The sequence below is a fragment of the Peromyscus californicus genome, unplaced genomic scaffold, assembly GCF_007827085.1.
Source record: "Peromyscus californicus insignis strain IS unplaced genomic scaffold, ASM782708v3 Scaffold_19__1_contigs__length_69161282, whole genome shotgun sequence".
Taxonomy (NCBI): Eukaryota; Metazoa; Chordata; class Mammalia; order Rodentia; family Cricetidae; genus Peromyscus; species Peromyscus californicus.
The window spans coordinates 23,484,118-23,498,186 of record NW_026294491.1 but is presented as its reverse complement, the minus strand read 5'-3'; the positions used below and the strand labels follow the sequence as shown (position 1 = coordinate 23,498,186).

The 14,069-nt window shown below is 45.1% G+C and overlaps 1 protein-coding gene and 1 pseudogene across 2 annotated transcripts in view; one reads left to right on the top strand and one right to left on the bottom strand.

The window, feature by feature from the left end:
• The window catches only part of Mypn (myopalladin), a 107,753-nt gene that overhangs the window by 34,061 nt on the left and 59,623 nt on the right, over window positions 1–14,069 (bottom strand). For both annotated transcript variants that reach the window (XM_052744832.1, XM_052744833.1), the window contains exons 5-8: window positions 12,962–13,058; window positions 11,672–11,743; window positions 2,037–2,178; window positions 219–242 (exon numbers count right to left, since the gene is read on the bottom strand). In XM_052744832.1, the coding sequence (XP_052600792.1) occupies window positions 219–242; window positions 2,037–2,178; window positions 11,672–11,743; window positions 12,962–13,058 (335 nt within the window). The remainder of the gene's footprint in view (window positions 1–218; window positions 243–2,036; window positions 2,179–11,671; window positions 11,744–12,961; window positions 13,059–14,069) is intronic.
• On the top strand, window positions 10,328–10,769 carry LOC128114167 (U1 small nuclear ribonucleoprotein C-like; annotated as a pseudogene).

Below are 14,069 nucleotides of genomic sequence, written 5' to 3'. Positions count from 1 at the left end.
AAACAGATCAAGCAAATCAACTGTCTCACCCATTCAGAGGGCCTGATCCAGTTGGGGACCCCTCAGCCATTGGTTCATAGTTCATGTGTTTCCATTCGTTTGGCTATTTGTCCCTGTGCTTTATCCAACCTTGACCATTTTAACAATTTTAGAACAATTACAACATATGTGTATCTCAAACCACTCAGCACATATCAATAAGTTGGGACGATCTTTACCTGGCTCTGCCATGGATCGAGGTTCTAAAGGGAGAAAAAAAAAAACAAGAGGTTGTGAGCATCTACTTTACTGAAAAGCTGTATTTCCATCCAAAGCTCCCTGTAGAGTCTCAGGGTCTTGTTTCCTTGGGGCTGATGTGATAAGGACAATCTGTCAAGGCTAAGTAGTGACCCAAGGACCAGTGACCTCAATAAGATCACAGAGGGGCAGCTGGAGAGCTGCTAAATGCTGCTTCATTTTGCAGCTTACCTGGATTCACACAGAGAAGAGAAACTTCAGGCCCCCAGACAAGGAAGAATGCCAAAGGGAGCTGGGATTCAGAAGGACTAGCATCTATGTATCTATCTATGTATCTATACCTATCTACCTACCTATCTATGTATCTATCTATGCTTCTATGTATCTATCTAGTTATATATGTATGTATGTATGTATGTATGTATGTATGTATGTATGTATGTATGTATCTATCTATCTATCTATCTATCTATCTATCTATCATGTATAAGCCACAACACTCAGGTGGAGGTCAGAGGACAATGTGCAGGAATCTGCTCTTTCCTTCCATCCTGTGGATCCCAGGATCAAACTCAGGTCTTAAGGCTTAAAGGCAGGAGACTTTACCTGCTGACCATCTCACTGGCCCACGACTTATACTAGTTTTAAAGGTAACAAAAGTTGTATATAGCTTAGTGGTAGGGCTCCTGCCTGGCATGGAGAAGGTCCCGGGTTCAATCCTTACTACTGCAAGAAAGAAAAAAATTATAATTATGGCTGACAAAATGGCTCAGTGGGTAAAAGCACTTGTCACCAAGGCTGGTCACCTGAGTTCAATCCACAGGACACACACGGTGAAAGTGGAGAACTACTCCTGCAAATTGTCCTCTGACCTCACAGGTGTGCTGTAGTATGTATAACCACACACACAGATGCACATACAATGAATAAGTGTAACTAAGATTTAAAATAATAAAAGTAAGAAAACTTTATTAATATGGAACGATGTCTATGAACTTTTGTGTAAAAAAAAAATCAATTATAATCGGGCATGGTGGAACATGCTTTTAGTCTCAACACTTGGGAGGCAGAGGCAGGAGAATCTCTAAGTTCAAGCCCAGCCTGGTCTACATAATTCCAGGTCAGCCAGAGCTACACAGTGAGACCCTGTCTCAAAAAGCAAAATCAATTACAAAAAATATATGTATTTGACTCATTTTTAATTAAAAATATGTATGGAGAAACCTTGGAGAATATATACCAATATATTAATACAATTTATTCTTAGGAGATTAATTCTTTTTTTTTTTTTTTTTTTTGGTTTTTCGAGACAGGGTTTCCCTGTGTAGCTTTGTGCCTTTCCTGGAACTCACTTGGTAGCCCAGGCTGGCCTCGAACTCACAGAGATCCGCCTGCTTCTGCCTCCTGAGTGCTGGGATTAAAGGCGTGCGCCACCACCGCCCAGCAGGAGATTAATTATTAAAGTGATTTTTATGTTTAAAGAATTTAAAAAGATCTTTTGTGTGTGTGGGTGTTTTGCCTGTAGGTATGTTTGTGTACATTGTGTTTGCAGTACCCACAGAGGCCAGAAGAAGGCGTAAGATGCCCTGGAACTGGAGTTACAGTTGTAAGTCTCCTCATGGAATTGAACCCGGGTCCTCTGGAGGAGCAGCCAGTGCTCTTAACTGCTGAGGCATGTCTCCAGCCCCTTTATGTTAGCTTTCTACTATCTATTTAATTTGTTGTTTAAAAACAGAGAAACAAACCCATATGAAACACTTGTTTAAAAATGTAAGACCATCAGAAAAGCATCCACTCACTCTTCTGTAAGATCCTGAAGTCCGGAGAATCCTCTATTAAGGTCCCTTCTCGGTACCACTCGACTTTCGGGGACGGGGCTCCTTTTACTCTGCACTCGAAGACAACCAGCTGCCCCTCAGAGGCTGACAGGTTCTGTAGCATCTGGGACAAGAGGAGTACGTTATCACCTACGTGCTTGGGGACTGTATCCTACTGCTGGATTTTAGGGACACCGTCTCCACCCCTGGATTCTTTCCACATCTCCGACAGACAGCTTCAACTCAGTGAGCGTACTCCGAGTCTAGTTTGAAAGACAGCACCATCCAACCCTTCCGGGACTCTTTCTTCATTATTTCCTGCATTTACCTCCATTTAAGTGCTAATCAAATTTATTAAGTATAGGTCAAACATATTGAGTAAAGGAGATGATTTTTTTTTTTAGTAATTTCTATTTTCATTTGTTAGTTTTCTTTCTTTTTCTTTTGTCGTTCACTCCTTTAATTTTTTTTTCAGTTCTTGTCTAAACAAAGCTTATAATATTTTGTGCCTTGCCCTGACCCATTTGTAACCCTTTTCTAATGATGTGGGCTGCATAGACGCACACATCCCAGCAAAGAGTTATGAGTAATGCCTAACACAAAAAACTGATTAACCTACTTAAAAATATTACAAAGTGGGGTGATTTTGGTCAACTGCACAGTTTTGTAGATAACAAGGTCCCAAAGTTCAAAGGTAGAACTCTGGCCTGACTGAGCCCAGCAGTGACTGCCAGGGGGCGCTGTAGTTCAACTTCAGTATTTTGTTCTTTATGTGGTGCCAAATTTGCTGAAATCATTCGTGACCTGAATAACACCGAGTGGTTTATGAATTAGTAAAAGTGCTACTGGATTGAAAAATCTAATTATTCCTCATTTCCCCAGTACACCTTATAAGGACAAGATAGAAGGCACGCAACATCCACGTGCTGAATGCAAAGTCCTCTCCCTGACCTCTGGAGAAAATTCTGTGCTAAAATGTCCACTTTGGTGCCTATTGAAAACCAGAGTGGCAGTTCAACATCTCTCTGGAATTAATATGTAATGGAGTTTTCTGAGGTAAACAAGTTAGAACATCAAGTCAACAGTCCGCCCGCCCCCCCAATAAAAATAGTGGTGGGAAAAAGACAAAAACAAAACAAACAAAAACCACAGGCATGGCAGCGCCACACCTTTAGTCCCCAGCACTCAGGAGACAGAGGCAGGCAGATCTCTGTGAGTTCCAGGACAGCCAGGACTGTTACACAAAGAAATCCTGTTGTCTTGAAAAACAAAAAAACAAACGAACAAAAAAAAATGGTGGTGGCAGACGGATTGTGGAAATGATATTTGGCAGTTTCATAAAATGGATATATGGAGAATGAAGTCAATCTACACGTTCTAACATGGTGTGTGGCTCAGTTCATTTGCTCAACTAGTTCTCAGCGGGGGGTCTTCGAAGCACTCTCGCAGAAGGCCCCTCTAGAGAGGCTGTTCAGCCAGGACGCCCACGATGCCACAGTGTAGAGTAGGCCTGCTAATGTCGAGGGTGGGAAAGAGAAGCGTCAACACTCAGGAGGAAGATAACCAAGGGTTATCTTACAAGCCACTTCGATAAAAAGTGGTTGAAAGTCCGTCACTATCCTGCAAATGGTGGAGTTTTTGTTTTTTCTTCTTCTTAAAGTTTATTGCATTTTTATGTACTGTGTGTTTAGAGGCTCATGAGTAGCATGGCCCACAGGTGGCTATCAGAAGACCACGTGCAGGGGTTGGCCCTTTTCCTTCACCATGTAGGACCTCAGGGTCAAACATAGGTCATCAGGCTTGGAGACAAGAGCCTTTGCCTACGGAGCATCTTTTTCTTCTGTTTTTTTGAGAATATATTTTTAATTACATGTATGTGTGTGTGTGTGGGGGGGGGGGGGGTGGAGTGGCCTCTGAGGCCCCAGAGCCCCTGGAGCTGTAGTCACGAGCTGTTGGGAGTTGCCTGATGCAGTCCTCTGAATCTGGGTCCTAACTGCTGAGGCATTTCTTCAGCCCCCACAGCTGAAGACAGCTTGCTGTTGTTGTTGCTTTTGTTTTTCAGATAAAGTGGCCTGACGCTTGTTGGGTAGCTGAGGATGACCTTGAACTCTTGATCCTCCTGCCTCCATCTCCTGAGGGCTGGGGTTAGAGGCATGAACCACTATGCCTGGAAAATCTGTGATCTTCTGTAAGGAGATGGCCCGTGTGGCTCCACATACATTCGGATTAGTTAAGCCATTAGGACACAGTGCAGAGGACGCTTCATTTATCACAGCCGTAGATCTCAGGTGTCTTCTAATGGTGTGGTACTGATTTTGGATTAAAATGTGTCTCCCCTTGCCCTTTTCTGGATGGAGATGGTAGAGGAGGGGATTGGGGGGTGGGAGCAGGGAAGGGGATGGGGGAAGGGACTGGGAGGAGAGGATGGGGGGGGCCTGAGGCCAGGATATAAAATAAATAGATAAATTTTAAAAAATGTGTCTTCCCAAACGTTCACATGTTGGAAGCTTGTTCCCCATTTTAACCGTGTTAAGAGGCAATGGGACCTGCGTTACCGGCTCCTTTTCTCTTTATCTCTTTTTCAAAAAAGTTGTTATGTATGGTGTTGGCCTAAATATATGTCTGCCTGGTGTTCAGGGAGGCCAGAGGATGGTAATGGATCTCCTGAAAATGGAGTTAGGAATGATTACAAACTGCCATGTGGGTGCTGGGAATAGAACATAGGTCCTCTGGAAGAACAGCCAGTGCTCTTCACCACTGAGCCATCTCTCCGGCCCTCTCCTTTCTCTTTTTAAAATCCCGCCTCCTGTCTGGATGCATGATTCTCTCCCCTCTCTCTCTTTCCCACCAGTGTCTTACCATCCTCCTCAACATCTTCACCAGAGCTAAGCCTATGCCGTTGTTATATCCCTGGAACCCCCAAACTGTAAGATAAATACACCTCTCTCCTGTGTAAAGGACCCAGCCTTGGGTAGTTTGTTATAGTAATGAAACACAGGCAAATACACAGACGGTACCCATGCTAATACTCGGATCCCGCCCCTTGGCATCGTCCTGTGTCCTGAAATAAAAGGAAAAACTCTACTCATTTCTCCTCTCCCTCTCTTCTCTCCCTCCAGCTCCCACGAGGTGTCTACCACTCGACCCCCCTCCCTTCCTCTCTCTCTCTCTCCCTCCCTCCCTCCCTCTCTCCCTTCTGTCTCCCTCTTTCGGTCTCTCTGTCTCTTTATCTCTCTATTATAATAAACTTTCCACGCGGATGTAGCGTCTGGATTGTGCATGTCCACCCGCCGCCCCGCCGCCCCGCTGCCAGCCCATCTGCCCAGCATTGCTTCCCTGCACTCGCAGGATACCCACGGGGTCCCCTAGCCTAGTAATATATCCTAACAGCCCAGACTCCGATCATGTTCATCTCACTTCACTAAAGGTGAAGAGGATAAATCAGTCAGTCCTCAACTGAGGAAGGCTGAGTTAATCTTTACTGGAAATTATGGATCTGAACTGAAGTCACCACAGTCAAAAGTCCACAGCCTCCTGAGGTAAAAACAGTGTCCAAAGTACAAATCTGCCACATTTGCCACCATACAGATCATCTTGGAGTTTATTCACTACAGACCTGACCATCTGGAGGGGCTCCATGGCCAGCCTGCACGGGGCCATTGTTTCTGTTCTTCCTGAAGCTTCCAGAAATAGAAGTATTTACCACAGAATAAATCCGACCACATGCCTGCTTTGCCCTGCCCTGTGTCAGGGGTTACAAACGTGGGTTCCTGCTTAGAGGTTCTTGGCTGGCAGACACAATGCAATGATACCTTCAGAAAAAGCATGCCTCTTGTTGGTTAAAATACATGATCTGTTAGGAGAACTTGTTCTTACAGAGGACCTGAGTTTGATTCCCAGCATCCACATGATGGCTCACAACTGTCCGTAACTCCAGTTCTAGGGGATCTGATGCCCTCTTCAGGCCTCATTGGACACCAGGCATGCATGGGATACATATATATATTTGCAGACAAAACACTCATACACATAAAATAAAATACATAAATATATATATATATATATTTTTTTTTTTGGTTTTTCGAGACAGGGTTTCTCTGTGTAGCTTTGCACCTTTCCTGAAACTCGCTTTGGAGACCAGGCTGGCCTCGAACTCACAGAGATCCGCCTGCCTCTGCCTCCCGAGTGCTGGGATTAAAGGCGTGCGCCACCACCGCCCGGCTAAAATACATAAATATTTTAAGAATAGCTCCAAGGTTCATTTTGTTATTTTTTTTTTTAATCCACATGTTCCTGCACCTTTGGGCATGATGTGTGTGTGTACAGTGCCTTAGGCTGGAGTTGGCCCAGAAAGGTTTACTGATATAGACCAATGGGAGATGGTGATATGGGTCAGCAGGTAAAGGGTCTTGCTACCAAGCTTGAGGATCTGAGTTCAATCCCAGGACTTTCATGATAGAAGGAAAAAACTGATTCCCACAAGTTCACAAGTTGTCCTATGACCTCCACACTTGGGCTGTGACGTGTACAACACACACACACACACACACACACACACACACACACACTGAAAAAAAAAGTAACAAACTAGACAGAAGATCCGTTGTCACTTGGTTGTCACAGGTACCCCAGCAAAGGTAAGTCTCTGGATTTGGTGGGTTGGGAAGAGAGACCCTGAAGTCCTCAGAAATCTGGATCTGGCCACTGGCCCAGTTATTTCGGGGTTTCCTGCCTCTGCTGTTATATAATGTAGTGCTCTTCAAATTCTCACTTCCCCTGTCCCCTTACACTCTTCAAATTACTGCTGAAACAGCCAGAGCCCGGGCTGCCACAGCCTTGAAAACTCGCCAGGGCAGCTGCCATTGAGTGGGAGGCGACAGGAGCAAGATTCTAATTTGGTCACCTCCCCCCCTCCACACTCCAGAAGTGTGAGTGCTGTTCTCTTGGTAAGCCGGGTGGAGTGTTTTTGATGTTGTCAAGAGGAGGAAGGGTGGTCTCGCACCACACACAGAGTGTTTCAAAACATAGGAGGGCGGGCAGGGGACCGCTCAGTGGGGAAGGGCGCTCGCCCTCAACACCGACAACCTCAGTTCCATCCCTGGAGCATAACATGGTCGAGGGACAGAACCGACGCCTGTAACGTGCCTCTAACCTCATGCACGTATTGTACACACCCCAACCCCCAATAAATGAATAAATCTAAAAAAAAAAATTAAAAGAAACCAAACATAGAAGGTGGGCTAAGGATGTAACTCAGTTGGTCGAGAGGTTGCCTAGCAGGCACAAAGCCCTGGGTTTGATTGACTGCACAAACCAAGTGTGGTCACGAATACCTGTGGCCCTGGCATGCAGGAGGCCCGAGAGTTCAAAGTCAAACACTGCTACTTACAGAGTTCGAGGTCAACCTGGGCTACATGAGGCTTTGTCTGAAACAACAACAACAAAAAGGGGGCCAGGGATGTAGCTCAGGGGCAGAGCACTTGCCTAGCATTCTCAAGCACCTACTCAAAGCACCACAAGGAAAGGAAGGGCACAGGTACCCTCTGTGAGTAAACCCGTATGGAACCCCACAGTCCACTCTTAACCCTGTCACCCCGGCAAGTCTCCTTTTCACTCAAACCTTCTCTAAAAGGAAGGTCACCCAAGAAGGGAAAACAGAGTTACATAAAACCCTCCAGTCAGGGCTTTTGAAAAATGGTGGCTTGCCGTAGTTGGCAAAGAGATGCTTTGTTGGGCTGTATAGAAAGTGAGTCACAGGAGCCATGTGGCCAGAAGTCCCTGAAGAGACAAACAGAGACAGAATAACCTGGACAGACGTATGCAAATCACCTGCTCTCATTGCTCGGTGGCGAAATACCATCCTTGGTAACTGTGACTCAGAAATTCGCTAATGACCCTGGCAGTGACTGTGACCTCAATCCTGCCCTCACTGACGGGGACTAACGCAAGCACGCTGCGGCTGATAAATCTCTCTGGAATCTGAACCCCGGCCTATCCTGGTGCCCCATGTCCCTGGACAATCCCATTTATGGAGGCAAGAGCTCACATTCAGAGGGCAGAGAAAGGCTTCTCACAGTTTGTGGCTGTGTACCAAGTGCTGGGTTCCCACCAGCAGGCTAATATTTTTATAGATTTCACCGTATCGGATGATCAGTTCATTTTCCCATTTTTATTTGTCAAAAGCATATGTATCTGCCAACCAGAATATCTAATCAGAGAGAGGCACTCACAGTCACCTCAGTAAAGCAGTTAAAAATGGATGCTTTGATTGACCTTGGGAATTAAATATAAAGAATATTAAAGGGTCCTATCTGACTGATTCTCTCTCCTCCTCCTCTTTCTCCTTTTGTGTTGAGGGCCAAAGCCAGGGCTTTGTGCTTTCTAGATAAATACCTAACCACTGAACTACACTCTGAAACCAGACTTGAGAGAGGAGGGGGGGAGCTTTTAAACTTAGTTTTTGAGAGAGGGTCTTTCAATGTAGCCCAGGCTGGCCTTGAACAGTCTCTTTCTGTCTCAGCCTCCTGATTGTTAGGATTATAGGCAAGCATCAACGTGCCAGACTTCACCTTTTAAACTTCTATCTGCACATTACACATAGCTTTCAGGGTGATTGGGAAAAAACCTAACAGACAAACAGCTTTACCAGTGAGGAATGTACAAGGCATGTGCTCTGGGTCATAAGAATCTTTGCATACTTAAGATTTGGAACCTAGTGGTGGTGGGTGCCGAGAATGGGCAGAAAGGAGACTACTGGGGACCACCAGGGTATTTGGTGGTTCAGCTACCTTTTGAGCTGGCACTGTCCCTAACCTGTGATGAATGGACATGACAAATGCTTTACTTCTGTGTCACTTTTATGCTGTCTCTTAAGGCTAGATGGCTTAGCAGTGTCAATAAGAGATGACAAAGACAGGTCTGTTAACTGTAACACACACACACACACACACACACACACACACACACACACACACACACACACAGAGTGCATCCACAATTTCTCTTCATAGTCTTGCATCTACTAAATCAGAACATGGGATTTTCCTACTTTCAGTCATTTACGACAGTAAGGCTGAAACACCAGAGGCAGATTATTAAATGAATCTAAAAAATAAAGAGGCATCTTATTCACATAAGGAAATGTGCCTAATCGATGGGGAAATGGGTAGACAGGGATTACTCTAGACTCCGTGGTGGATTTTGGGAAGCCATCTTGGATGATTTCATCCAAGATGGTGGAACTCCTTCTAGGACAGTTGTGGATCTAGCAAGAGTATCAGTACTGCTAGAAAAGACCACATTTGCCATTTTTTCTTGAAATCCTTATCTTGGGCAGTCTAGAGATTTGGGGTTAAATGATTCTTTGGGGCGTGGGGAGGGTGGCAGGGAGGCTAGCACCCTGAGCACTGTACTGTGCTCAACCACATCTCCAAATGTCATTAGCACAACCCTCTCATGTGACAACCAAAAGTGTTTCCAGACATTACCAATGACCCTCGGAGAACAAAATCAACCACAATTGATATCCATGGCTCAAGCTATATTTTTTTATGGAATAAAAATCTCTTGGGGCTTACATTTGTTATTCATACGAAGAAGAATATCATGGAGACAAATTATAATATAAAAAAATCGAGTGTGACTTATTTTTTCACCTTTGAGCTCACTGTCTTGGGCAACAGTGTGTGTTGCACATAGAAAGAATCATAGTCCTAGACGTGGGAAAACTTGTTTCTACTCCTAATTCCACCATTAACCAGTCCTGCGACGTTGGCTGAATTTTGGTTTAATCTCTCTGGCCCTCCCTTGGTTTCTGTCCTTTGTAAATGAGAATCTCTAACTGAATTTTCCAGTTCAAAATCCAAAGGCTGGGTGATTTAGAATTTGGTGACTCTGTAGTCGCTAATACCTCGGAACAGAAGAGCGAGCTCTTTGTCTTAATCCAGGCTTCATGTTAAATCTCCTAAGATCACTTAGCTCTGTTTCCTTGAGCACCAGAGGCAAGTCCCACAACCAGATCCTCCTGGAAGCCAGGGCACACCTCTAGAAGAACAAGTAGTCAGAATCTTGTCAGCTGATTTCCAGGAGTGACTGTTTAACGACCTTTAGAATGGCCATAAAGGTCAGTGTGGTTAGCAGTGAGTACATTTCCCTGACGATAAGAACTGTCTTTAGGAACCTGAGACTTGGGGCAATGAAGAATCAGGTAGCCAACGGCCTGAGGAACAACATGCCTAAGTTTTCTTGTGACTACCGTGATATGTATCTTACCCATGAGGAGCAACATCCCTAAGTTTTATTATGACTACTGGGGTATGTATCTTACCCATGATTCTCCATTGGTAAGAAAGCCACACTGCAGTAGTAGGGAATGCGAAAGACTTCTTCTACTGGAAATGGATGGAAGGGCAGGCCTAGAGCCCGACTGACAAAATGAAGGCTGCATTTCAACAAAGCAGTTCCATGCTCCTCTCCCCCGCTGGGGCCGCGACCCAGCCTCTCCCCAGTCTCCTGGGTCCTCCTTGCCCTGGCATGATGCCTGCACCCTAAATGTGAGGCCCACTCATGATGCCAATGTGCGGCCTTCCTGCTCCTGGTCTGAGGCCACCCATGGGAGGCCACATGCCCGTGATGCCTGGGCCTCCAATGAGGAGACCTCCTGCTCGCCCTGTGATGGTGCCCACTCGGCCTGGCATGACTGGGCCAGACAGATAAGAGCCGGAGGACTCTATCAGTTTTGTGTTTCTTGTTCTGTTTCACCAGGCGATCACGGTGCTGAGCCTGAGTGTTTTCTAGCTGCATGACAAGGAAGACGTTCCCCTTCCTAACGAGAGAACAGTTCTGGAGGGGAGAAGTCGGGTAAAAGGTGCAGTTTGCAGCTGGGCAGCGGCAAAAGCATACACTTTTGATCCCAGCACCCAGGAGGCAGAGGCGGGCAGCTCTACATGAGTTCCAGGCCAGCCTGGGCTACAGAGGGAATTCCAGGACAGCCAGGGCTATACACAGAGAAACCCTGTCTTGAAAAAAAAAAAGGGGGGGGGTACAGTTTTCACTTGTATTGTGAAATATAAAAATAAAATCGTCAACTATTTTAGTTAAAAAAAAAAAAAGCAGAAGCAGAACCAGGCAGATCTCTGTGGGTTCGAGGCCAGCCTGGGCTACAGAGTGAGTTCCAGGAAAGGCACAAAGAAGAAAAGAAATCTGAAACTTGGAGAGGGGTTGGCGATGTAGTTTAACTGACAGAGTGCTTGCCTAGTACATACAAGGCTCTGAGTTCAATTCCTAGCAATGAATAAATTGGGTATAGCAGTACACACCTGTAATCTCAGCACTCAAGTGGTTGAGGTAAAGAAGATCAGAAGTTCAAGGTTATCTTAAATTACATAGAAAGTTCAAGGCCAGCCTAGGATATGTGAGATCCCATCTCAAAAAGTAAAATAAAATAAACCTGGGACCAGACATGAAACCATAGAAACTGCCCAAACACAGAAACCCTTAAGCCCTCCACTGTACTTCCAAAAGACAAATCCTGAGATAAAATCAGAGGCTCTTAGGTCCTTTGTCTGGGTTCCCTGGGGTTTAAAGGCCCGACAGAAAGAGAAGTCTTATTTGATTACCTTGGTAAACACGGGAGCTGCGATGATTGGCTTGCCATCCAGGCCTTGCAAATAGCTGGTGGGACTCTGACACTGTAAGAAGGGAACCAACAATACATTCATTGTCACCAAGGTTGCTGCGTGGACAGACTGAGATAACAAATCTACAGACTTCGCTATAGAAAATTAATCTCAAATCAAAAGACCAGTGTTTTCTAAACTCATGAATCTTCGACTTGAGATTGCTGACTGAGCCGACTGCATTTCTTCTGAGGTCAGGCTGGCTGTAAAGTTACACTTTCCCCACACCGTATGGGTCCAGGTAACCAGCCCTAATCTGAAGAGGGCTCATCAAGTCCCTGGGGCTACACAAATCACTGTTTAAAGACCAATGGATTTGGACTCAAAGTTGACCCTCTGCATTACTGAAGAGGTTAGATAAGTAATCCTCAATATTTTTTAAGGTGTAGATCAATACATCAAAATATACTTAGATTATTATTGACATGCAGCAAATATATTTAGAAAGTATAATTTCATGTTTTAAAGTACATGCATACATGAATTTTTTATATATGAATAGAAAATGCCTGGAAGTCTCTCCTAACAATGATTATTATTGACAGGAGATTCACCTGAGGATAAGGGTGTAGAGATACAAGCTTGACTAAAGTCGGTGGGTTCTTTAAAGATTTTATTTTAGTTTTCATTATATGTATAGGTATGTATCTCTGTTTGTGCACACACCTGTAGGTGCCCATGGATGCCAGAAGAGGCAGCTGGATCCCCAGGAACTAGAATTATGGTTGGTTGTGAGCTGCCCAAAGTAGGCGCTGGAAATTGAATTTGGGTCCTGAGCAAAAGCAATACTCCATCTTTACCACTGAGCCATCTCTCCAGCTCTGATTAAAGTTTTTACTTTATATGCTTCTATACATTGAGTGTTTTACAATAAACATTATCATCAACTTGAAAGGGGTGAGTCTTGTTTATTTTTTGAAAAAAAAAACAACTTCCTGCTTGCCTTAGGAAGTAGAATTATTCCCAGTTCCATGGAGTACAGTTAAGATGTACACACCCATTGGTTCACTCATGATTGGCACTTTTTACGAAGTGGGGGCGCCAGAGACTAACTTGTCAAGGATCCCTTCGCCTATGATGTTTTCCCAAGGAGCAGACTAGGTCCCCAAGGCCACCGGAAGCAATGAGCTCGTGCAGCAGCAGGACAAAGCAGTTATCTCAGCGATAGATTACAACAGAGGATCACACAAGGTGGTCATGGTCACTTGGGTTCGACCTAGCTTCATGTACCTGCTGGACGGTGGACACTCTGGGCTGGCCTTGGGCCACTGGAGGAATGGCTGCAGAGGTAGCAGGAGGAGATGACGACTCCTTGGGCTTCTGGATGCTGAGGAATTATTAAAATATGGATTATAAAACAGACCAGTAACTGCTGGTGAAAACCAGTGACGTCAGCACCGCTCGCTGACGGAGCTATCAAGTCTTTGACAGTATTCTGCAAGCATTCAACAATGTCCCGCGGCTACACATCCTCTTGGGCAATACACACATGAAGACGACACTCTTAGCCTTGGGTTCTTTGCCTGGGGTACAGCCAGTGAGTCAGACGTACCAACCGTGACCTGAGATTCACAAGGCATGGCACGGGCTGGAGATCATTTTTCAAGCTCCGTTTTGCTGCCGCTGTCTCTACTTTTTCTTTTCTTCTTTCCCTTCCTTCCCCTCTCCTTTCTTTATTTTTATTTTTTCCTTTCTTTTTGGAGACAGGGTTTCACTCTGTAGGCCAGGCTGGCCTTGAAGCCACACCCGTCCACTTACCTCTGCTTCTCAAGTGCTGAGATTAAAGGTCTGCACCACTCAATTTGGTTCACTCTCTCTCTCTCTCTCTCTCTCTCTCTCTCTCTCTCTTCTGTCTTTCCGCTGGCCTTGAACTGGCTATGTAGCTGAGTGAGGGAGACTTTGAACTTCTGATCCTTTTGCCTTTGCCTTCTGAGTGCTCAGATTGCAGGCGGCCACCATGCCTCTTTTATGTGGTACTGGAGAATCAAATCCAGGGCTTTGCGCACAGGGGGCACAAGTACTCTATCACCTGAGCTACGTCCCCGGCTCCTCCTCTTTCCATTTGGAGCAAGGGAAAAAAAAAAATAAAGAGGCCAGGCTTTATACATCTTTATTTCTGCCGTTTTGCGCTGGCGTAAAGTAGAAGAAATATCCTGAAGTCGACAAGCTCTTCAAATTTATACAATTTAACTTAAAGAGAGTTGAACCAGGAAGTACTCTTGAGAAGGATGCACAAGGAAAATTTGTTTTGTGAGCGAGGAAGATAGAGGTCTGAGGATCTGGCCAAAGAGCCTGGCAGGAGAGAGAGCCTAAGGCAGAGGGAAAGGCAGCCTTTGGG